General features: G+C 40.2%; 2 protein-coding genes across 3 annotated transcripts in view; one reads left to right on the top strand and one right to left on the bottom strand.

Annotated features, from left to right (window-relative positions):
- The first annotated feature begins 1,580 nt into the window (after window positions 1–1,580).
- Window positions 1,581–7,819, top strand: dct (dopachrome tautomerase). The gene is made up of 8 exons (XM_028591201.1): window positions 1,581–2,128; window positions 2,436–2,735; window positions 3,166–3,266; window positions 4,931–5,097; window positions 5,226–5,405; window positions 5,508–5,643; window positions 5,768–5,969; window positions 6,984–7,819. Exons 1-8 carry the CDS (start codon window positions 1,840–1,842, stop codon window positions 7,157–7,159), a joined length of 1,551 nt encoding a protein of 516 aa, XP_028447002.1. The 5' UTR covers window positions 1,581–1,839; the 3' UTR covers window positions 7,160–7,819.
- Window positions 7,820–9,636: 1,817 nt separating this feature from the next.
- Window positions 9,637–26,382, bottom strand: part of LOC114564000 (glypican-6) — a 90,789-nt gene continuing 74,043 nt past the window's right edge. For both annotated transcript variants that reach the window (XM_028591087.1, XM_028591088.1), the window contains 3 exons: window positions 12,886–13,022; window positions 11,570–11,745; window positions 9,637–10,925 (listed from right to left, as the gene is read on the bottom strand). In XM_028591087.1, the coding sequence (XP_028446888.1) occupies window positions 10,714–10,925; window positions 11,570–11,745; window positions 12,886–13,022 (525 nt within the window). In that variant the 3' untranslated portion in view covers window positions 9,637–10,713. The remainder of the gene's footprint in view (window positions 10,926–11,569; window positions 11,746–12,885; window positions 13,023–26,382) is intronic.

The following is a 26,382-nucleotide window of genomic DNA, read 5'->3' as shown; positions in this document are numbered from 1 at the left end:
TTTCTCCCATTAGAAGGCTTCTTTAATAGGTGTAATACAATAAACAAAGGCTTAAAAACAAACTCTAGCAGGGTCGTATGAGGGCAGTTAAAAAACACTCAATAATGGCTCCAAACAAAGATCAAGTGATTATCTCTGTTTTTTGTCCAACCTCATGGATTGTCAAGTTGTGTGGGAGGTAATGGATATGATCTTAATCGCTTCATGTTTAAAAAAAAAAAGAAATTAGCTGAATTAGTTTATTCATTTTTTGCTTTTAAAATAATTTCTCTTCCTGACTGTGTCCAATTCAAGTCAAACGGCATGAATTGGGGGGCGGCAATCGCCTATGGCAAGCCTTTTTTAACATACTGTAATAGCTAGAATGGATATTTATTTTTATTTATTTTATCTATAAAGGTTTTTTTTCCTATCCATAATGAACATTCTACAAACTAGATAGGCTTATCTGCAATATAGGCTATTATTCTTGGACTTTTCATTTTAATTTATAAGGAAGAACTCCAACATCAGATATCTACAATCACACTGTTGCTATTCATAATTTGTAGGCTTATATTTCAGATTTTAACCTAAACTACGATCATAACCAAATAGGCCTAGTTTCTTTTTTTCACTCCTGTGGTTCGTATTTCCTGCCAACGCTAGGATTGTTTATGGAATGCTCCTGTGGGTCGTATTAAAAGGAAATTACCATTTTCATCGCTTTGACCAACTGCCACTTTGCCCGTTTGAAAGCCATGATGTCTCTCTCTCATGGGTGGGCCAAATTCTCTGGGCGGGCAAAGCAGAGAAAGGGGAGTTAACCTTGCACCTTATGACCTCATAAGGAGCAAGATTCCAGATCAGCCCAGCTGAACTTTCATTCTCTCAAAGGCAGAGCAGGATACCCAGGGCTCGGTTTACACCTATCGCCATTTCTAGCCACTGGGGGACCATAGGCAGACTGGGGGAACGCATATTAATGTTAAAAATCCTCATGAAGTGAAATTTTCATGCCATGGGACCTTTAACTGAATGGCGACTATAGTGACTACCTTACCTATATTATGCTTATCTTCAATGTGTACATTAAATGTTTTTTTTTCACAAAAAGGCCAATTTATCTTTACTATTACAATGTTAGATTCCTTTTAATGTATCTTTTCAGACATTTAAATTTTTGAAAGACGTAACTTTCAAAACCTTATTTTTTAAACATAGTTTGGCAGCCTGCTTCCACTAACTCTGAGAACCCGGCTAGGGGTCACGGACCAGCTGTTGACTATCTCTGGTTTAGAGGACTTGTTGGATGAGATACATGGTCCCATGAAATTCATTCATGTATTCTCAGAATCATTTACTCGATTCTTTGAATAACTCTTTGACTTAACAGAAGGATAATGATCTGCCTTCAGGACGTTTTAATGATGGTTTCAAAGAAACAGCAACAATTTAGTCTTTTAGTAGAAAGTAGCGTTCCAACATTATATAACCCTTTAGGCAGTTCCCTATAGCCTATTCATCCAGCTCTTACTCCAGTGTAGAGCAAGCTCTGTCACCTGATGATCACAAGACCGACAGGCTTAATCCTCCTCAGCTCTACAAAAGCAAGAACAGAAATTAGAGGCTTTCTTAATGTGCATGTAACCAACTGGAACACAACATGATTTGGCTTTAAGTGTTGTTTCCACCGATGTTAAAACTATCACTGTATCTAATTTGAAGATACACAACTGGGGGCCATAGCAGACTGAGATTGCACACTCTTCTGGGGGAACTAATTGGCCGTATTACTGCTACAAGTTGAAGTACTAACTGATTTGTCACCACTGACTGGAGGAAACAAACAGGTGAGATATGATGAACGCTCTGGGTCTTGGTTTTCTTTGTTTGCTCCTCTGGCCTGAGCCTGCGGAGGCTCAGTTTCCTCGAGTGTGCTGCACAGTTGAGGGAATCGTGTCCAAGAAGTGCTGCCCCGCTCTGGGCTCAGATGCAGCCAATGTGTGCGGCTCTCTGTCGGGGAGAGGAAGCTGCTCGGCTGTTCGAGTCGACAACAAACCATGGGGAGGACCATACAGACTGAGAAATGTTGATGACCGAGAGAGGTGGCCGACCAAATTCTTCAATCAAACTTGCAGATGTACTGGTGAGTCATATAGGCTACACTTTTATTAAAGTGACTATATGTAACTTTTCAATGTTTCTGAAGCTCTGTCATTTTTCATACAATGGTCTTAAATGACCTATAACAGCAAACGAAACTAACAGTGAAAAGAATGCCATTTTTATATAGTTTTCAGTAAGGCCTCTGCCCGGGTTAGGGTTATTTGCGGCAGGGAGACGGCGCTACAGTTACACATTCTGACGGGTCACCAAAGCGACCGCTTGAATCAACACAAATCATCAACAACATTAATATGTTTAACACATTTAGTTTGCTCTCTGTGTTGCAGGTAACTTTGCAGGGTATGACTGTGGTCAGTGTAAATTTGGCTGGACCGGACCAAACTGTGACCAGAGGAAAGCCCCTGTGGTACGGAAGAACATCCACTCCCTGACCCCAGAAGAGCTCCAGGAGTTTCTCGATGTTCTGGACCTTTCTAAGACCACCACCCACCCAGACTATGTCATTGCCACCCAGCACTGGTTGGGACTCCTGGGACCAAATGGAACCGAGCCCCAGTTTGCCAGCATCTCCATCTACGACTTCTTTGTCTGGCAACATTATTACTCTGTCCGAGACACTCTTCTGGGTAAATGAGCACAATTCGTGGCTATAAACTATTGTAACTTGTTAGTTCATGTGGTTTGTTTTCACTTAGTCTGTTTATTAGGAATATGATAACATAAAAACACAAAAAATTCAATCTTCTTAGTTGATCCTAATTGAAAATACAGGTCTATGTTACTATGTTTCTAAACATTACTGAAGTAATCGAACTTTGAACAGCATCATAAAACAAACATATATAATTAGATATTAGGAATAAAAAACAAATTAAGAGGGACAGCAGGTATTGTTTAGATTTTTACTTAATGATATAATTTTTCGTGATATAAATCAAAAGTAATTTGTTTGCTCGTACATTGATTAAATAATATTCCTCTACATATAATAGTGAGTGATGTGCACATTATTACCTTGTGATCACACAGAGCTCATCCAACACTTTCACACTGCAGGTCCCGGTCGGCCGTTCAAAGCCATTGATTTCTCACACAAAGGACCAGCATTCATCACCTGGCACAGGTATCACCTCCTCAGCTTGGAAAGAGAGTTACAAGTATGTGTAATCTTTTAAAAACATATCATTAAACTATTAACTTTTTTTTGTGGCATGACAGGATTGGATCAGTAACAATAAAATGGTTGATTTCTGATTAAACCAAACAATTGGGAATATATAAATAGACTTGTGTCACTGTTAACATTCAAATTTCAATCAGGAGAGACAAGTGAATACAGATATGTGCTATTTAAGTCTTGGTAAAAAGTCTTTGGTGCTTAGACTCTACAGGGAGACTTGTAACAGAGGTAGTCCGCCCTGAGCAGCAGCCAGATAAATCACCCTACAGAGTCCTGACACTGGTGGTGCTGGCTGATGGTTCTGATGGTTGCTGACAACAACAGAGAGGAGAACAGATTTAAACAGCTGTGACACACTGCATGCATAATTACAGCATAAATGCACAGATAATCACATTGGAACTGAGGCAGAAGCAGGATGATAGGCTTACAATAAAGATGTGTCACTGACCTACTGAATAGATGAGATCAGCTGATGTGACCAGCTGATGAGAGCAGCAGTACAGCAAGGAGTGAATGAACGTGTGTGATTAAATTGAGATGCATGAGAAATGAAGAAGGCCTAAGCATGCAAAAGTATAGTCTTCCTGACTGAACTTATGCTATAGCTTCATTTTCTCCTTGGAGTGACCAGCTTTTCAATGTGTTATTACCATATATATAATAATTGCTTTTGTAAGTCATTTTAAATCATTAAGTGGACTAAATATTGGTGTTTGATATCTTGGAGGTTCTTTTTCAGACCACAGCTACATAAACACCCACAAGTTGTTATTTTTTAATACAGAATGTATCCATCCAGTTTATTAATCAATGCCATGTTTGTGAATACATTCTTATAAGCACAAATAATTCAATTCAATTCAATTCAATTTTATTTATAGTATCAAATCATAACAAAAGTTATCTCGAGACACTTTACAGATAGAGTAGGTCTAGACCACACTCTATAAATTCCAAAACCCCAACAATTACAGTAATTCCCTCAAGAGCAAGCATTAGTAGTGGCTATTGTGACAGTGGCAAGAAAAAACTCCCTTTTAGGAAGAAACCTCGGCAGACCCAGAGTACTGAGTAGTGCAGTCTCCTATACCGGATCCTGACTACTCTGTGCATAGGAACATCACAGCAGGGCGTTGCGGGATGTAACGTGGCACTGCAGAGCACGGGTGGATGCTGCGGATGCAGCAGGACGCAGCAGGATGCGGCCGGGAAATGCAGAGAATCGCAGAGCATAGCTTTGCGAAGAAGAAACATAAGGACTCCGGGGAGTAAACTCCCCAGAGCTAGATTACATACATACCAGAGACTCTTGTATTGAATTGTTTGATGTAATCAGTCTGCCCTAAGAAGCAGATAACCTTTCTACAGTATAATTGTTTTGAAATGCCATGTGCATTTCAGGTGAATTATTATGGAAGATCTTTAAAACGCAGAGAATTGGTCAAAACTTTTAAAAATGGAAGCGAGGGATGTTAAAGCTCAGGGAAGAGAAGTAGAGGAAATCTTAGATCTGAGACTGGATCCAAACTGAGGAAGTCACAATTAGAGTGTAGCAATCATGGCTCGTATATTGGCTGTCAAAATTGTTGATATTGAATTTAATACTAATGTAAAAACAAATGTGCCTATTCCTTGCAGCGATTGACCAGCAATGAGAACTTTGCGATCCCTTACTGGAACTTTGCCACGGGGCAAAATGAGTGTGATGTGTGTACCGACTCTCTGCTGGGAGGCCGAAACCCAAACAACCCATCCCTCGTCAGTAACCAGTCCAGATTCTCCAGATGGGGGGTGGTATGTGACAGGTCAGCACAAAATACTGATGGAAATGGAAACAGATTTAATAATTGTTGGTTGGATTATGATGAAATTAACATTGTGGGGCAAATGAATGCATGTTTTTAAATATTTCAGATATTTTATGAATTTGCAGTTTGGATGAGTACAATCGCCTGGTGACTCTTTGTAATGGCACACGTGAGGGTTCCATTCAGAGAGGGATAATGGAGAGAGGCAACATGTCTCTGCCCACCATGACCGACGTCAGAAGCTGTCTGGGAATTAAAGACTTTGACAGCCCTCCGTACTTCACCAACTCCTCCTTTAGTTTTAGGTACAACGCTACTATTTTGCATAAATAATCATTTGAAATTTATACCTGCTATTTCTTTTGCAAAACTACAATTTAACAGACTTTGTGCTTTGTGACCAACAGAAATGCTCTTGAAGGGTACGAAAAACCAGATGGAGAACTGGATGAAGCGGTCAATAACCTTCACAACCTCGTCCACTCCATGGTCAATGGAACCAGCGCTTTGTCTCACTCTGCAGCCAACGATCCCATCTTTCTGGTCAGAATCTGATTCCATGCTTTACTCTGAAATGACAGGGTGAAGTAATCCTTTACTTTAAAATGATGGGGTAAAGTTGCTGTCATTAAAATCACCGTGTTTTTTCCGGTTGTTTACCTTGCAGGTGCTCCACGCGTTCACTGATGCCATTTTTGACGAGTGGATGAGAAGGTTCGTTCCATCCAATGCCACCTTCCCAGATGAGATGGCCCCCATTGGTCACAACAGGGACTACAACATGGTTCCCTTCTTCCCTCCGATCACCAACGAGGAGATCTATGTTACATCTGAGCAGCTGGGATATTCCTATGCCATTTCCATAGATGGTGAGCAAATTTTTAAAGGAATAGTTTGACATTTTAGGAAATATGCTTATTTGCTTTCTTGCCGAGTAGTTATAACTTTAGATGAGAAGTTCGAAATAGCTTTCATATCTGTAGGGTAAACATGAGGCTAGGTTCGCTAAAAAGACTAGAAACAGGGGGAAACAGCTAGCCTGGCTCTGTCCGAAGGTAATAAATCCCGCCTACTTGCACCTCTAAAGTTAACTTTTTTTATCTCCTTTGTCTAATCCGTACAACAAAATATCAAACCAGTCATTGATGTCGATTCACAGCAGTGTTTGGCAAGTTACTCGGCAAATGTATTATGTTACTCTTTACTAATTACTCTAATTTACTAATTAGTTACGTTACTCGTTACATTACTATATTACTTTCAACTGTATGTTACGATTATCACACATTTACATAGGCCTACTAAGTTTTTTGTTGAATTTCACATAGACTTACATTATGTGAAGGACCTGGTGACGCAGATTCCCATTACCATAGTAACTTGCTCTGCCTGCGTGCACAAGGTGAGAGAGGAGAGGGACTCTGCTCTGCTCACAGTGACATGTTGGATGTCATCGATGTTCCCACTCAGATCAAAGGCTTTATATAATGAAAATACCTCCAGCTGTTGAAATTATTCCTTTCTCCGTGATCCTTCGTTTAGCTTTTTGTCCACTGGCGTGACATGACCTGCCCTGGCCATGACCTGCCGTGTGTTAAATTACAGCAATAGTACACATCACGTCATCATATGAAAGCCTACCTGGGACAAAAACAAATCACATAACTGATATAATTACCGTTTTGGAAATTGTAATCCCTTACACTACTCGTTACTATGGAAAGTAATAACATTACAGTAATATATTACTAAGTAATGCGTTACTGCCCAACACTGGTTCACAACTATGTATCAAAATCCCTATTTTAAACATCTTATTTTAACACAATGATTGACATGATATACATTTAGTTTTTTTCTCCACCTGTCCTTCATCTTAACAGATGCAGATGGAGGGCCGGCTGTGTTTGTGCTGGGCTCCACTCTGGGGGGAGTCTTCATCGGTCTCCTGGTGCTTCTCCTTATCTTTGTGCTCTACCTGCGTCAACGGAGAAATAGAGGCTTTGAACCTCTGATAAAAGCAGACTTCACAAATAGAAATTACACAGAGGAAGCCTAGATTTCGCCTGTTGTTCTGAAACACACTTCAATACTTCAATACCTTAGAGAAATGGAGCAGCCAATCACCAATGTTCTGTATGCCCTACTGTGATGCAAGAGGAAAATATTAATCCTGTATATGAACTACACTTGAACTTTTTAGATTAAATCCAATTTCATATAAGAACAATTATGTGAATCATGTAATATTGATTGGAAATAGTAATAGAAACTTCCCAATACCAATCAAATTGAATGTATAATTTCATTAATTTTGTGAGCTTACAAAAGCATGATCCCATTTCCATTTTTATGAACATTTTACAGTTCCTTTGTAACAGCCACTTCAAAGAAATCTATTGGAATGTTTTAAATAAATATTTATTCTCATGAACAGTAACAAAACACAAATGCAATCATATTAATTGCACTGGAAAACAATAAGGCATATTTGCTTAACTAGTTATTCACCCCTCTTAGTTTGAAATTCCAAACACACTTCACCTCATTAGGATTTTACTTCATACAGAAATGCATTGATTGTAAAAAAAAAAAAAGACTCATAGCATTTCATGCTAATTCTATTTTATCAGATAATTTGTCTGACAGACATCCATTTTTTTTATATTTTATTGCAAAAATATTACCATTAAAAGTTCAATGATACAAAACATAAAAAGGGCATCCTGTAAAATTAATATTCATAATAAAGAATCCTTTTAAATGACGCATTTGACATATTTTCTCTGTATTTTTGTTCTTGCGATGTGGATGCAAACACTGACTTAAATGCAATAAAGAAAAGCTCAACAAATATTCACTGATATACTGCGAAGGAAGGGCATAGCACTGGTTAATTCCTTGGATATGTAAGCTTAGCTGGCCTGGTGGTTATGGAGCTGACGGGCTCTCAGAGAACAGTGGACGTACATACAGGCTGGTTTTGTCCGCCCCCCTCAGCAGTGCCAGGCCTCTCACATTCTCTGTAAGTACGCTCTACTGAGGAGCTTCACTGAAGCATTCAGGCCTGTCCGTTCTCCACACAGATTCTCATTTCACAGGTGACTGTGGTCGGCTTCCAGCCAGTCTGTGCTGCAGACATAACCATTCAAGCTTTACAGATACATTTAGGGCCCCTTTCTTTGCATTTCCAGTAAGCACTGTGTGCTGTTTGCTATGTCTTCTCTTAATAATTTACTCACCTTTTAAAAAAAGGTGGCAATATATTTGGAGTAATAGCAACACTTAACTTTTTACTACTGTCTGACAGTATTTCAGTTTTCTAGCTTTACAAACACAATGCATATGGCTATTTTACCCAAACTGTAAACGCTGTTACAGGATAAGCTTTTGCTATTCAATCACATATGCAGAAGTGTGCACCTTTTTTTTGTTCCTGCATATGCAAATCCAGAAATCACGTGTAATACGTGTAGACTATTCCGAGGATGCAGAAGCAAATGTTATAGGCCCCAGTTACTGTATATGAATATAAAGATTACAGCAGCAGAATACTCCCGTCTGTGATGGTGATTCTGTATTGAACGGGTGTGCTTTTTATACAGCAATGTCCATTCACACCTATGCATGATTTTTACTCATTGTGCCTTTATAAGGCTTTATAATGTTAGCAGAGTATGTTTAAGAACATCATTAATATATTTAAAAAAATTGTTGATTTTTTAAAATCTCTTTATTAAATGGCTTTGCATGCAGGTCACTTTTGCTATAAAGTGGTTAATTGGAAGCTGAGTGACTACTCACTTAATGGAGACATGAAGCCCTACTGATAAAAACAATAAATGTATTATCGATCAATCATTACCTATAAGTGAGGATTTTAATTTAGCCCTCTGATTAAAGCGTAACTCTCGCCAAAATGCAACCTAGGATCTTTTTGTGAATATACCCGAGTCAAACTTTAATTTAAAAGCATATTTAGGACGGAAGCGTCACTTTTAAGATTTACCGTATTCTCGTTTTTCGGTCAAATGGTCTTTTGAATGGGAGTGATAGGGGCACTTTTATGCTAGCCTCAAAATAGCTATTTTTAAAACACTAAGAAGGCTCGACACAACATGAAACTTTGCTTGAAGTATCACCAGGGGCTCTACACCTTAAGAAAAGCGTTAAGAACATTGTTTGTGTACCCAGAGTTTACAAAAAAGAAAGGTTTTGAACAACTCACCGTAGCTCTTGTTGTTTTCGGCCAATACCACCTCGGCAGTCAAAATGAGTCAATATCAAAACAAGTAGCCACAGATTTAGTATACCCTTTGTGCACCGGTGTAGTTAAGGTGTAGAGCCCCTGGTGATACTTCGAGCAAAGTTTCATGTTGTGTTGAGCCTTCTTAGTGTTTTAAAAATAGCTATTTTGAGGCTAGCATAAAATTGCCCCTACCACTCCCATTCAAAATGCCATTTGACCGAAAAACTAGAATACGGTAAATCTTAAAAGTGACGCTTCCGTCCTAAATATGCTTTTAAACGAAAGTTTGACTCGGGTATGTTCACAAAAAGACCCTAGGTCGCATTTTGGCGAGAGTTATGCTTTAAATCATTAATTACACACCAGGACATGCACCCTATTACACTACAGAACCAGCATCATTATGGTATTACTGTATATTGGTGGCACCTTCTCTGTGTCAATAAATTGCTCCATATAAATTCTGTCCCGGCTGTCTATTCCTAAAGCCAAGCTTGAGAAACCAGCATGATATGAGAATATTTTGCAGATAGCACATTTGTTGCAAGGCAAATGAGTATATAAAAATGTCAATCTTATCTCTTTAAACAAAGTGTGAGTTTTAGCACAAGGCGGACGTTGAACTGAGCAGATACATGACCAACCAATTATATACTTAACCGACAATCTCGCTAAACGTCATGGTTGAAATGACCATAAAACACAAGATGAAGCAACATGATTCAGTGGCGGCATCTGATCTAAAAACAAACATGGATTTATGATGACTTTGATGAATATTCAATCGCTTCTCATCATAAATCAATAATTGGCACATGATTTAATGGCTATGAAACAAGGATTCAATTAAAACTGTAGGTGGAAACCATATGTTCCTGAATTTTCTGTCATTATCCTTTGTATTTGTTTCAAAATATAATGTTAAACACATGTTGACCTTATTGTTCCTCTTTCAGGTGCATCAAATAACCACATTCTCAAAATTTTTCAACACAAACAATTTTTGCATTAAAAGAAACAAAACAATCAAAGTGCGTGTTATATTTTTCCACATGGAGACCTACATTAATACCTGCCATATGTGCAAGGAATCTCTGAAACAGAGTTTGTTGGCATCATTGTTAGATGGTGAAGTGATGCCATAAAATGTCAAGTCTAAGGTTGGCACTGCACAATCTTTGGGAAAGTGGAAAATCACGATGCATGACTGCTCTCTTTTTTTCAGAGCAGACTCCTCTAGCCTCCAGGCTGGCAGGCTAAATACTGTCTGCTTGACTGTAGCTCCAATCTGCCTGAATACAAAAACTGCAAAAAAAGAAAAAGAAAAAAACCCTGCTGTCCATGTTTAACCGGTTCCTCCAGCATTATCTCCATTGTCGGTGGAGTGCCAGGGCTGAGAGGGCCAGCATGGTTGGCAGGGCTACAGAGGGTGCACGGAGTGGGGCAGAGTCATCCACAGGCCCCCTCCGGTCTGCTTCCACCACCGGGGCTTTGGTGGCAGCACTGACAGCGTCCATGTCGGTGGGGCAGACCTCTGTGCAGCCGCTGCCACTGCCTGAGCCGCTGCCTTCATCGCCTGCAACAACATAACAAAACACAAGCCATGAGCACATCACTGACAAAACATTAGTCAGCAATTCAAGCACATTTTTCATTCCTAAACTGTTGCTTTAAAACTACAGTATGCAACTTTTTCACAGTCAAGTCTCTTTCAGCTCATTGTTTTTATTTATGGAGATTTAACAATAAAATGCCATATACAGTACAATACCAGTCTGTATCTGCTTATGACTCTGTGCTCTCTTTAAATCTCAATACAACACCCAACCCAACCAAATCCTAAATCTATGATGGATGGTCTGTTTTGGACTGATATTAAATGAAGAAGAATACTGCATAACGAATACGCTGCCTCCAAATCTTTCCATAACTGTCTTCATCAAGTTTTCACATACCTTGATGAAGAATGGACCACTATGTTTTTTTTACACACTGCCCATGTTAGTTATTTGCTCCTTCAGTGCCTCTTGTGGCTTTCCTGATGCTGATTATCTCTGCCTCAAGGTTAGGTAGTATTTCAAAATAGACATCTTATCAAGATGAGTGACCAGTGAGCATGATTTTGACCAATGGTCAGACTAAAAATACATTTCCTGCCGTAAGACAAAAAGTAGCATGTTGTCAAGTGTGTGTGCATGGGGAAAGTGGCAAGTTGCTTACTTGAGTCTTGAAAGTAGATATCATTGCCATTGTAGGCATTTTTCAACTTGTTGGTCATCACCCTCAGAGCCATGATCTGCTGGCGGATGAAGGTGTCTGGGCGCGTGATGTCCACACCCACCTCAGGGTTATTCAACTGGTTGGTCAGTCCATCCTTTTGAACTTCAGGGAAGTACCTTTAATACATCAAATAAAATAAACGTAATGACTTATTTTTTTTTAAGGAGCTTGTTTAAAAGACAAGGAATCCGGCGAGTGATCATTAGTCAATGAGAAAGAATATTTGTGAAACTAGACAAACGCATTAAAAATGTATTAAGAGTCTGAGCTCTCTCATGTGCAAATTATTCTCCTACATAAATAAAAACAAAGAGAAGGCTAGAGAAAGGGTGGACTGATACACACATATTTTGTTGTTTTAAGCCATGGGTCTAATTCTCATACTGCACTCGAGAGTGGTTCTTTGAGGTTATAACAGTTTTGGCAGTATTTGACCTAATCATGTGGGGTAATGTTCCAACGTATTTGTGGGATATTTCTCTAGGGAAAACATGTCTGATAAATAAGCAGCTGGTCATTGTGTGAGGGCATACCAAAAAGTATCTCAGACAACAGCATTTGTGTCCCATTAGGCCAGCTCACTTTGGGTAATATACACCTCTGAAAACACGACGAGTTAGAGGAGGAAACATTTGATGTCAACTGGTGAAATTCTCTTCCTTTTGTCACTGAAAATAGCAGCAGCTTCCACACCCAATACAGGGTTGAATGATCGGCTTTAAGAGTTATTCAGTTAATTAAAAATAAGAACGAATGAAGTCTTTTCATCATACAGTTGATTGTATGAATAAAAGTAGCACAAATCTATTAACTGTGACCCCATGGTTGCGAGCATTTGGAGCACTCGTGCAAATACTTTCCTTGAAAAAAAGAAGAAATTAAATCAGATTATCAGGAACACACCATGCTGGCACATTTTAAACAACAATAAAAAAAACACAATTCCATAAATTAACATTAAAAGAAATTCAAAAAGCATTTTAAAAAGTGATTATAATTTATAGTAAAGGGTGAAAGCAAACCAGAGTGATCAACTATTAAGTGTTTAAGAGACCACTTTTTATTTGTTCAGTTGACTAACAAAAGTCAAAGTATGCCAAGCTCTTGCACAGCCAAGTTTAATTCAGGGAAAGTAAATAATCTGGTCTTTAATTTTAGGATTAGACTGATTAACATTAGTCAGGCTGAACAGACTTTGGACTTCTAATAACCTTTTGTATCAGCCTGCGTTAGCCCCCAGGCCCTGGTGCACTCACCTGCCCTTGGTGTGTCCATTCCAGCACTCGTCATCACTGGCATTTCCAGCGGTCACTCTGTCCTCCATGCACATCGCCTCAGGCAGGTTGGACCAAAATTTCTTTGACAGTTTTAGTTTCTCTTTTATGTCAACCACCTAAGCAAAAACAGGCGTTGTTATACATGGGAGGAAAAAAAAACCTGACTAAACAAATCAAGTCTGTGTTCCAATATAGCAGTTGCAGCTGAAAATGATGCATATGCACAGTAAATAATACAGGAAATATATAAAAAAAAGAAAAAATTCACTGGATGCATATTTGTACACAATTTCTTTAATCAGACATTATTTATTCCGAGCAAGAAAATAAGAAATATAGCACAGAGTGTGAACGATGCCTTTTCTTTTAAAAGTTGATGACAAACCTAACACACATCCCTATTCCTTTATTGATGCTGTAGCCCCCAAAGCATTACAACACTATTCATAATTACCACATATCCTTTGTAGAATCATCTGAGAGAAACTGCAGACAGTACGTAAGATATCTTTGAAGTTTCTGATGTATACTGTATGACAGATTGAAGGTATAAAAATCTAGCATTTATATTTTAACAGAGCTTAAGTCTTTTAAAAAAACTCTCCCTTACTCAGCATACATCTCATGTGTAAACTCATTATAAAACTGCCCCAGCGTCACTTATTACCACATCTTATCAAAGGGATTATAAATCCTTGGGATTTAACCCTGAGACATTTTAACTCTCTCTGACTCCCCTAAAATGATTTGGGTTTAATTTTCCCTCCGTGTTGACTATCGAATGTTTGCATCATGAAAAGTAAGACCATGCAGGCTCGCAGCAATAATTTAATCTTGAATGTCAGACTTAAATGCTCCTTTGCATCCCGGCCATGTGACACAGTCAGATATCGTTTTCTGACTTGAGCCCGTTGAACTCCAATCTTTTATCAAACACAGAATTTGACATATTTCACTGAAGCTGAGGGAAAGCCTGATAGCAGCAGGTTGGCCCCATTATCTTTTTCCGACTGACTTGCTGTTGGCTTACGTGAAATTGTAGTGAACCTGAGCAGAACATGAAAGGTGCTGTACTGACTGTGTGACGCTGCTGTAGGCCCCGACTCTGCTTTTGATGTGTTAATCCTGTCACACTGATGCCAAAGCACTTCAGCAGCTCTGATATTGCCCAGAGGGTCAAGGCTGCACTCAATGCAAGAGATTGACTGGCAATGTTTGACTAAACCTCAAACATTAAGTTTAGTTTAACAAGTGAGAGATTCACAGGTTTTCTTATGATCTGCAGGCAAAACCTGTAAAAAAGTGTGAATTGAACTGGGAATGACAAACTCACCTTAAGGTAATGCAAATATATAATTAGCACCTTCACTAAACATGATACTACCATGTTTCATGTGACTGAAAATAGATAAACAGTCCACTTATAGGCTGAGATGACTAACGATGTCTTAATGATTCTATAATGTGCTGTACTAAGCCATATATCCATTATACAGAGTGATTGGATGTTTTCCATTTCAACCAACCACAACAAACACATAGCCTTAGCAGTTATATAAAAATCCCTATTAAGATGGAAAACTGAAAAAATATAAAAGTAAATAAAAGTACTTGATTGATCTAGAATGCCTTAAAATATATGAAGCTTAAACCAACAAAAAAAAATTAAAAGAAGAAGAAAGGTTGAGCCTTTTCACACAATAATAAATATACCTCTGGGAAAAGTCTGCTCTCTCTTCCCTGGCCATTGCCCATGAATAAATAATAAGACTGCAACAAGCAGCCCTGGCATGCAACCGGCTACACTGCACACTAGATGGCACTATGTCGTTGAGAAATGGGGAGACAGATGAGCAACCAGAAAGAAACTACAGAGAGAAAATGAGACTAATGATGTTTCTTTCACATCAAACTTCACATTCACATGGATCTCCATGTGGTCTATAACATGAAGACTTGTAATTGCCATGGAAACAGATGACAGTAGAAAGACTAATGAAAGACTTACGTACAAACAATCTACAGTTTAAACAGGAAAATATCATCCCAGTAGTGATGTTATGTGAGAAAGGAGAGAGGGCGTGTGTGGATCAGAGATCCTCATCACAATCTGCTTGCCTAGCTGACAGGGTTGATATTCTCATTATCACATAATCACAATAAAGATCATACATAGGTCGCCTCACATTAGGATATTACAGTGTATTTGTTTTCAGTGACATCCTAACGATGACTATTATCATGAAGTGTGATAGCTATTTAAATACCTTATGACATTAAAGTTGTTATTAGTGTGTGATACCTATGGTTCTGTAATAAGGGCTGACAAGGCAGTTGATAGAAACATTTACTCACTGGATGTGCAAGCCATGGCCATTTATATTATAGGTTTTCTTTGAAAGGACCTCATGAGCTTAAGTAAAATATTAAAACATTGTCAACATATGCATCTGAAGGTATTACAAGTGCAGGGGGAAATAAACTTATATATTATACGCAGTAGCTACAGATGTGTTTTACTGAAAGCAGTCTTCCACTGATAGAATAGAATGTTTTACCCCCCACACACAATCATATTGACACACACACACACACACACACACACACACACACACACACACACACACACACACACACACACACACACACACACACACACACACACACTCACACTCACACACACACTTAGCACATGAATGTGATTATCATGGTAGAATAAAAAAACATGCATCTCCAAATTTGGTGATTTTGAAATTTTCAGATAAACTAAATGGTTTGATATACATTCTCATATTCCGTAAATAAATCACTTAAAAGTCCATCAGACTATTGAAAAATGTAAGACTTTACTTTAACTGACTCTAAAGTATTGCAGATAAAGTCCTGTTTTTGGAGTTTTACTTTTATATTGGATATAATTAGATCAGTGATTTAACCCTCGACCCAACTCATCACAGCTTATCTTTTTAAAACCCAATTTCTTTTCATCTTTTTTCTCTTTTTGCAAAATCTTAAAAATATTTTTAAAAATATTTACAATCTTCGGTCTCAGCATCTTTTCTTGCTGTCTGTTCAGAACTGAACTGGGAAAAAAGGCGTTCAATTTTGCTTCTCCCTCTACCTGGAACAAGTTAAAGAAATCCTTAAAATTTAATGAGCTGATCTCATTGGTTGCTTTTAAGAGGATATTAAATGACTTGGAGGCAGACACATCTGCTGTAGATGTTTTGCCTGATGTGTTTATGATTGTGGCTGACCTTGGAAATGTTTTCTGATTCAGCTATTTTATGTTTTTAATGTTTTTGTGTAGTTTGTGTGTATGTGTGATTGTACAGCTGCCAGTCTTGGCCAGGACACTCTTGAAAAAGAGATTTCTATTCTCAATGAGTTTTTTCCTGTTTAAATAAAGGTTAAATACAATTTAAAAAAATAAAGTAATGTTGTGACAGTTTATATCATATAGTGATCTACACCAAAATGAATAACAGAAGACTTGAATATATATTCCACTTTGCCAACTTTTACAAGGAAGGCTGGCCCATCCTACAGGGCTTTACACAGCATTGCTCCCTTTCTGTTTTATGCATCACATTATCTATATTCTATATTTCTTAAAGGCATGTTCCCTGCAATTTTGTGAAATGCCCATTTAGAGATGTCTTAATAATTAAACTGTAACACAATATTCCGCTTCACATTAAGGCCCATGAAGGTTCTTAGTCATCCGGGTACAGGTGTAGGATGTTTAGAAAGGTAAATGGATTTTAGTATTAACAGATTTCTTTCATTTTCATTTCCTATAAAACAGAAAATCCAGTTGTCTTTGACGTACAGTACTGTCGTACAGCTAGATATTCACATTAGGAATTAAAAACATTGCACATCTGAAGAATGTATTTATGATATTTCAGGTTTGGAGGTGCAAAAGGTTCCAGTGACTCAGCTGGACAATTTAGATATTTGTCTCACCCTTTGCACAATACAAACCCTTGAAAAAATCTTTTAAAGGATAAGTCTGACATTATTTTATATTCTCCAGTCAGCAAATACCATCAAAAGACCAAACTTAACACTGATGTATTGTCTCTTTAAATACTTTCTGACTTCCCGACCCCATGTGTGGAATTCAGCCTCAACCCATTGGTTGAAGATGTAAATCTTGAAAAAAAAAACAGGTTACACACAGATATATAGTTTCATTGTTAAACAAAAAGGCCCAGTAATCTTTTAAAACAGCTGGGCTCTGTAGTTTTTAGCAAATATAACTCAAACAGGAGTAAACGTTGCAGCAGGACGGTGTATGTGGGATCGACTCAGAATAAAGTACAGTGGCCGTGTTTATTGTAAGGAAGGAACATGCCACTCATAATTGGCTAATTTATGTATTTAATAGTTTTTGGACAACAATGCAGCTCTATGACACAGAGGAATACTGTGAGCTATATCAGGCTTTGGCTACAGAGATAATCAAAGGATTAATTCATTGTTGGTTTCTGTCTTTTCTTGAGACTTAGCTAAAACAATGAGAGATTCATGATTAAGCATCAACTTAAACCTTGAGGATAAAATACTGCAGCAAGGCGTAGTTTTGCCCGCTCTTCCTCCTCAGCCATATTTTTTCTCTTTCGCTCTCCATCGTCTACCTGCTTTTTGTCACAAACCATTTATTACTTCATGCTGTTTCTCTCTCTCTCTCTCTGCCCCCTCGCTATGACTCTCGTCTCTGCTGTCTTTGGACTTTCTTCCTGTTACCACAGTCCGAAGTGAACGTGAAGGTTTCATGGTTAGCTGACCCGTGATCTTAGACCAGACTACTATTTTTAAAAAAACGCTTTGTGAAAAAAAGCCCCTGGTCTTTATATAACAGTGTGTGCTCATACATCCCTGGACTGTATAGCATCTGTCCTCTCCCATCTTTTCTCCTTGAGTACCACAATGAAAATCCGCTGTGGAGCATGATGGCAATGGCTCATAATTTTTCTGCCACTTAGTACATGATTCATCTTCTAATACATATTAATTTAATCATAAATGTAACAAATCAATCATCTATAATGTTCTTCTCTCTCTCTCTCTCTCTCTCTCACTCTCTCTTTCTGTGTTCCTGTTCTGTTTCTTTAGGAACAGGAAAACAGGATGTTTACTAAACAGCTAATCCTCAAAACAGAAGATCAATTCAGCAGTAAACAGCACTAAAAAGTAGCCCATAATGTATTATAGGTCACACAGCTTAGCGTGCCATGATCCAGACCTTTTGTTTTGTTTTTTTACCACAAATAAAATCCACCCAAACATATTGGATATACAGTACAATGTTTACCCACAGTAGAAAAGTAATTGGCTTGAATGGACAAACATGGGGCAGCGTTGACAAAGAATAATTATTTCTAAAAACAACAATATGAATTGGTTGTTTGTTGTTGGACTTCTGTGCTAGTCATGGATTGTCTATAACGAACACCATGTTCGAACATAGGGATGCTCATAAGTGTACCTGGTACCAGAGCACCCTAGGCCGAAGGTCAATGATCGATTTCATAATTGTTTCATCTGATCTGAGGCCGTATGTTTTGGACACTCGGGTGAAGAGAGGGGCAGAGCTGTCAACCGATCACCATCTGGTGGTGAGTTGGGTCAGGGGGTGGGGGAAGACTCTGGACAGACCTGGTAAGCCCAAACGTGTAGTGCGGGTAAATTGGGAACGTCTGGAGGAGGCCCCTGTCCGACAGACTTTCAACTCACACCTCGGGCGGAGCTTTTTCGTGCATCCCTGTGGAGGCTGGGGGCATTGAACCCGAGTGGACAATGTTCAAAGTTTCCATTGCTGAAGCTGCGGCGAGGAGCTGTGGTCTTAGGATCTTAGGTGCCTCAAGGGGCGGTAACCCACGAACACCGTGGTGGACACCAGTGGTCAGGGAAGCCGTCCGACTGAAGAAGGAGTCCTTCCGGGATATGTTATCTCGGAGGACTCCGGAGGCAGTTGCAGGGTACCGAAGGGCCGAAGGGCTGCAGCCTCTGCCGTGAAAGAGGCAAAGCAGCGGGTGTGGGAGAAGTTTGGAGAAGACATGGAGAAGGACTTTCGGTCGGCACCAAAGTGTTTCTGGAAAACTGTTCGCCACCTCAGGAGGGGCGGGGAACCATCCAAGCTGTGTACAGTAAGGATGGGACACTGTTGACCTCCACTGAGGAGGTAATAGGGCGGTGGAGGGAGCACTTTGAGGAACTCCTGAATCCGACTAATACGCCCTCTATGTTAGAGGCAGAGCTGGAGGATAACGGGGATTGTCGTCGATTTCCCAGGCGGAAGTCACTGATGTAGTCAAACAACTACACAGTGGCAAAGCCCCGGGATTGATGAGATCCGTCCAGAAATGCTCAAGGCTCTGGGTGTGGAGGGGTTGTCCTGGTTGACACGCCTCTTCAACATTGCGTGGAAGTCTGGGGACGGTGCCAAAGGGTGGCAGACTGGGGTGGTGGTTCCTTTTTAAAAAGGGGGACCAGAGGGTGTGTGCCAATTATAGGGGTATCACACTTCTCAGCCTCCCTGGTAAAGTCTACTCCAAGGTGCTGGAAAGGAGGGTTCGGCCGATAGTCGAACCTCGGGTTGAGGAGGAACAATGCGGATTCCGTCCTGGTCGTGGAACAACGGACCAGCTCTTCACTCGCAAGGATCCTGGAGGGAGCCTGGGAGTATGCCCAACCGGTCTACATGTGTTTTGTGGATTTGGAGAAGGCGTATGACCGGGTCCCCGGGAGATACTGTGGGAGGTGCTGCGGGAGTATGGGGTGAGGGGGTCTCTACTCAGGGCCATCCAATCTCTGTATGACCAAAGTGAGAGCTGTGTCCGGGTTCTCGGTAGTAAGTCGGACTCGTTTCAGGTGAGGGTTGGCCTCCGCCAGGGCTGCGCTTTGTCACCAATCCTGTTTGTAATATTTATGGACAGGATATCGAGGCGTAGTCGGGGTGGGAGGGGTTGCAGTTTGGTGGGCTGGGGATCTCATCGCTGCTCTTTGCAGATGATGTGGTCCTGATGGCATCATCGGCCTGCGACCTTCAGCACTCACTGGATCGGTTCGCAACCGAGTGTCAAGCGGTTGGGATGAGGATCAGCACCTCTAAATCGGAGGCCATGGTTCTCAGCAGGAAACCGATGGAATGCCTTCTCCAGGTAGGGAATGAGTCCTTACCCCAAGTGAAGGAGTTCAAGTACCTTGGGGTTTTGTTCGCGAGTGAGGGGACAATGGAGCGGGAGATTGGTCGGAGAATAGGCGCAGCGGGTGCGGTATTGCATTCAATCTATCGCACCGTTAGACGAAAAGAGAGCTGAGCCAGAAGGCAAAGCTCTCGATCTACCGGTCAGTTTTCGTTCCTACCCTCACCTATGGTCATGAAGGCTGGGTCATGACCGAAAGAACGAGATCCAGGGTACAAGCGGCCGAAATGGGTTTCCTCAGGAGGGTGGCTGGCGTCTCCCTTAGAGATAGGGTGAGAAGCTCAGTCATCCGTGAGGAGCTCGGAGTAGAGCCGCTGCTCCTTTGCGTCGAAAGGAGCCAGTTGAGGTGGTTCGGGCATCTGGTAAGGATGCCCCCTGGGCGCCTCCCTAGGGAGGTGTTCCAGGCACGTCCAGCTGGGAGGAGGCCTCGGGGAAGACCCAGGACTAGGTGGAGGGATTATATCTCCAACCTGGCCTGGGAACGCCTCGGGATCCCCCAGTCGGAGCTGGTTAATGTTGCTCGGGAAAGGGAAGTTTGGGGTCCCCTGCTGGAGCTGCTCCCCCCGCGACCCGACACCGGATAAGCGGACGAAGATGGATGGATGGATGGATGGAACAATATGAATTAATGAGATAAAGGCGTTTGCAGGCTTAAGGTCTTTGTTTACAGATACTCCATGTATTTCTTGTATTTGTGCACACACAGGCAGGTCATGGTTTCTTTTTCTGTGAACAGGGTGGCAGATGTTTGCCACCTTTCAGCTCAGCACAAACATGTGAGTGAACTGTACTTTGACCAGTGGTTTTCAGATGCCCTTGCCTATTCTCAGATCAAAAGCTGACGTGTCACTGGCTTTGAAGCTGCAGTCACACTCCTGGCAACAGCACAATGTCAGCAGCCTAAGCTCTTATCTGGCTGTGGGATGATGCCTATACGTTCTATCTGCCATTCAAAAAACACAAACAGACTATCTCTCTAACTTTTAGTCTGAAAAAGCATCATGCTCACAGCAAATGCCAAAGCTGACCTAGTGTTCAGCTGGCTGTTCTGTCAGCTGGTTCTGTCTCATTCTAGTTATAACACATGCATCTTGTTTAATTACCAATTAGTCCTTTTTTCAAGCAACTATCTGGGGATGTCGCCGCTGCTTGACACAGAGCATATCCGTCTGCTGCAAGTCTGAGCTAAATTAGTGCATGTTCAATCTAATCATAGACTCGGCAGCAGGTCTCACCACCAAACCACAAGGGGCAGGCAACTCCTCGATCAACTTATTTTCCCTGGCAACTGCTGCTCCTGTCTGCGTTAAAATAGTTTGTAATTGAGATGCAGGAAGAATACTGCATTCGTATCAAATGAAAGAGGTCAGGGAGTCGGTTCTGCTCATACCAAGACCTTGGCCATGCCATAAGTCTCTCCCTGACCAGTGACAACTTTGAGGACAGGCCCGAATAGTTTCTCACAAGGAGGAAGGCCACAGTAAGAATAACTCTGCCTCTTCATCACATTCTTCATCAGGTTATATTATTGACTGAGCCAATCCTAAAAAACTAATACACTCTCCTCTCTAAATCTGGGTGCACTATGTGGTCATGTAGCCAACTGATCAACTGCCACAGTGTCGAGTATCAGGGTGCTGACGCCCTGTGGGTCCATGTTCCTGGACACGGCTATTTAATCTGGTGTCTAACACGTCATAAAGTCCTCCTCACTGTTTCAGGTCTACTCATAAACAGCAGGATTATCTCATCCAAGACCTGCCATCTGGACTCCAAAGCACTTTTAGCACATTAAAAAATCGGTAAAGTAGAAATAATATTGGCTAGTCTAAAGCATACCAAGTAAATGACCTCTGTGATAATGTTTTGAGCAGCAGTTGTCCCTCCTTTGTCAGGTCTCGTTTTGTCCTTGTCTGGAAACATCCACCTCAAAGGTGACTGGCAGTGTTGCTTCAAGCAGGTAACTACCAGAGTGCATATAGATGTGGGCTGTTTTCATCCAATCAATATCCATCAACAGAGGGCAAGAGCAAATACGTTTCCCCTCTGTGACTTCACAATAGATGAGACTAGAAAGACATTGCCCAGCTGTTTATCTTGCACTACTCACACAGATGGGAATGGCAGGGCTCCAGACAAATTTTTTTTTTACTAGGAGCACTGTAGTCCCTAACTGAATATTTTAGGTGCACAGGCAGAAAATTAAGGGGTGCCTATCTTAAATCGACCTGCAACACAATTTTCCCCATTTTCCCCATTTTAACTGTTTTACTGATAAATGCCTTGGTAATAAATACAAAAACTACAATATATGGTTTTATTTCAGTTCACATACACATTTTAATTGAATGGTGCTTAACAAATGGACATTCAGAAATGTAAACAAAGTATTATTACTGTCATTAGAGTGCAAAAACCAAAAAATAACAAATTAATAGAAATGTAAACATGAAGTAAGTGGTCACTGGTCAGTGATCACTTTCATTACAGCTTCAGAACAAGTAACATTATCAGAATGAAAATATATAATTATTTATTTAAATTGAAAACTCAAGTTCCTTGTTAAAGCTATAGTGCGTAGTTACTGTCGCCCCCATGAGGAATTCTAAGTAATGACAACAAAACTGTCGGCGCATCCACATGATACAAGCCTTCCGTGACCGCGCACTTTTACAGGCGATGATCGTGACGCCACAAAAGCGAGACAGCAAGTGTAGATGATGTTACTCACACAGCTGACTAATCACTCACGGCCCTCCCTCTCTCACACACATTGGCCAACTCTTGCAGACTCGCTCCCTCCTCGTTTTTCTACATGAAATTAAAAAAAAGTTGTCAAATTTGCAGATTGCACATGTGCGAGTATGTTGTAAAGAATACTTGCACCGTTTAAAAAAAAATGGTTGCAGTCTGGAGCCCTGGAATAGTACACCAAAGCAAATCATAGTTAGAAAACAGCATAACCACTTGCGAACTAAAAAGTGGTTGGATATGACGGTGGTATGGTGGTTCTGTCCTCTGCTGCCAGGCTACACTAAATGTGATCAAGATAAACCCATTTTTAGCATCATTGTGTGGGCCATTGCCCTTTTTTCAACTGTCAGCTGGAGCCGCCCTTCTTGTTTCCCTTGATTACAAATGATTATGTCTAAGCATAAATCTGCCACGGCAGAATTCTGCGACTTTAACATGGACATCACGACAAAGCGTCAGTGGCGGCAGTGCATATATCTATTTTATATCTCCTGGTGACAGCACTGTCAGTGACAGCACTGTGAGATTGTTTTCATGCTGCTTCCTGGGAGCTTAGGGATAGCACTGGGATACTTGACATGAAGTGAAATTCTATTGTTATTCAAAAATGGCCATTATTTTGCATTTGTTTTGATTTTGCAGCCTGGGTTTTGAACAGTAGCGGAAATGCTGTGATATCCATCTTAATGGTATATCTGACAGAAAGTGGGGAGAGTATACAGATACTATCGTGGCAATAAACAAGAGTAATGAATATTTATTACTTTATCAATCTTACACATACCTTACGATTTAAAAAAACTGCTGCCTTGAACAATAAAGCTCGTTGATGTAATTGCTCAAGTACATTGTCTTGGAGTTGCTGCCATATTGGCTGACTATAAGTTGTCAAATTTAGTTTTGATTCCATACTTCAGTGAGAGAAAGCTGAATTTAATCGCTCAGTTCTTTGACACCCTGGAGGCCTAACTTCATGACTGTTGCAGGATAAACAATTCATCATGCCTTCAATTTAATGTGACGTTGAATCTCTGTGTACCTTGAAAAAACACAAAAAAGATAATGCTGGTTCCAAAAATAGCAGAAGCTGTGTTGTTACAAGAGACGCATAATTACAAACCAACGACTTTGGTCCCTTACGGCCAATTTGATCAGTTTTGATTACTCTACTGAGAATTAATCCCCAAAGATATGTTACATTTAAAATAAAGCACTAATGATAAGTGCTCATATTATGCTCATTTTCAGGTTCATAATTGTATTTAGAGGTTATATCAGAATAGGTTTACTTGGTTTAATTTTCAAAAAAACACCATATTTTTTTTTGTACTGCACATTGCTGCAGCTCCTCTTTTCACCCTGTATGTTGAGCTCTCTGTTTTAGCTACAGAGTGAGGCATCACACTTCTGTTCCATCTTTGTTGGGAGTCACACAGTAGCTAGGTAAGGACTACAAGCCAGTCAGAAGCAGAGTATGAAGGCGTGCCATGCTAGCAGCTAGGCGAGCATTATAACGTGACGTTACAACGTTAACGTTACAAAGTGATGCACGTTTGTCATGGAAGTAAAGGCTGGACTACAATAGAGCTGTTTGGAGCAGTTTGTGAACAGTGTTTTCTGTTGGAGATGGTAAGTACCTTTGGGGTGGACTTTGGGCTTTTTCACTTTGTAAACCTATAATATGCACAAAAAAGGTATATAACACAATAAAGGAAAGAGAAAAAGCCAAAAAGCATAATATGAGCACTTTAAAGTTGCAGCTATCCCTTGTGGTTTTAGGGACATGTTTGGAAAATGCTGTCGTTAAAATGAGTCAACACACAGGTGTTGTCAAAGCCCAACCTTAACTGGCCTTAACTTCATTTTTGTCTATATTTCACACAGCACGATCAGGTCTTTTCTCTCATTAATGACACATTGGTGTAGCTCATGCACTATTTACATACTGTCAATGAACACATACTCAGTGGCCTGCTTTGCATAATATTGCCTCAAACCATTTGCTCTGTCCCAATATGGTGTATCATAGTGAGCAAAATGTATCACACAATGATCCCATAGTGAGAAAAAAATGACAGAATATTAATGAAACAGTGGTGAGTTTGCTCTTGTGATTCGCCCAAGGCCACGACAGGAGAAGTTTGAAAAAGGGCGATGATTAAAGGGAAGCTATGCTCTGTGGAGAACAGAGCAATCATCGGCAGGCCTGCGCTCTCCCTGCTGCCCTTGTTCCCCAGAGAGGCAGGCAGCCTAGAGTCTAATGGGGCCAATGTGCCTCATTAATGTATTGACAGATATGAAAAGTAGCAGTGCCTTTATGGCACCAGTATTAGTCGCTAAAAGACGGGACGATGCATGGAGTCTTGGCGTTATAATTGCTGGTTGACTTGGACTCTGATTTCACAGGGATACATTTTAAAATTCACACGTTGTACGAATATCGCCATGATTATGGCGTAGGAAAAAGGTAAAAACTGAACCATTTTAGCTTAATTATTATGAAATTATTATTTTCAGTATGGGCAAATTAACTCTATATATGGGGGCGCACTCTACCAGGTGAGCTACCCAGGTGCCCTCACTTTTGTTAACTCTTAAACACAATTGCATGCAACTTCAGAACTCCGATCACAAATGTTTAGATCTGTATCGTTTGTTTTCGTAGATAGATGTAAGTCTACAATCAAGAGGGTGGGTCAAATATAAATATTACATAGATTCAACAGTCTTGACTTCAAACAAAACTGTCTTGATTGAAACAATATTTAACATCTGACACTGTTGAACTTTTCCATTCCATTCAAGGTTTATATGCGTATTTAACACTTAAGAAGTATATGTCAATGAATTTCAGTGAGGATGGAAACCAGGAGACAGATGTACCTCCTCTTTCAGCAGCAGCCTTTCCTGCTCCAGTTTGGTTTTCTTTTGTTTCCATTTTGAAAAGTTTCTCATTAATCTATACCTATTTTATGGTTGGTAGCTACTTGGGAATTTGGCATGGTAATTGCTACTCAAACGCTCACACATAAAATCAACTTAAAAATGTAATCATCATTTGCAGAATAACAGACACTAAGAAAACGTAAGGATTCTTTGAAAGAATAAACACTAGTGCAAACATTATGTGAAATGCCTGTGTTTGATTTGCCATTCCTCTCTGGGTATACAGTAATGTTCACATGACTGCTTGTGAGTTACTCCTAAATATTTCACTTTGCTGTAAGAAGGAATTAGTTTTTGACAAAATTGTCTTCATTTCCCCTTCTAGTATGAAACTTCCTTTCTCCTACGCTGGCTCCAAAGAGCTTTTTTAAAAATCTACTTCACAGAACTGTGATAAATATAGGCCCAGAACTCACTTTGTGATACAGACCCCAATTGGTATCCCTTTGAAGTATACTTCCAACCACCTTGGATTAGACTTTGGAATTGGTGAATGGTCTAAAGTGTGTGAAATGGTGATAGAAGCGTTATCCTTAGTTTCACACTACACAGACACATGTCT

This window comes from Perca flavescens, chromosome 11, assembly GCF_004354835.1.
Source record: "Perca flavescens isolate YP-PL-M2 chromosome 11, PFLA_1.0, whole genome shotgun sequence".
Taxonomy (NCBI): domain Eukaryota; kingdom Metazoa; phylum Chordata; class Actinopteri; order Perciformes; family Percidae; genus Perca; species Perca flavescens.
The sequence above is the reverse complement of the archived record's forward strand: the minus strand, read 5'-3'. Positions and strand labels throughout refer to the sequence as shown.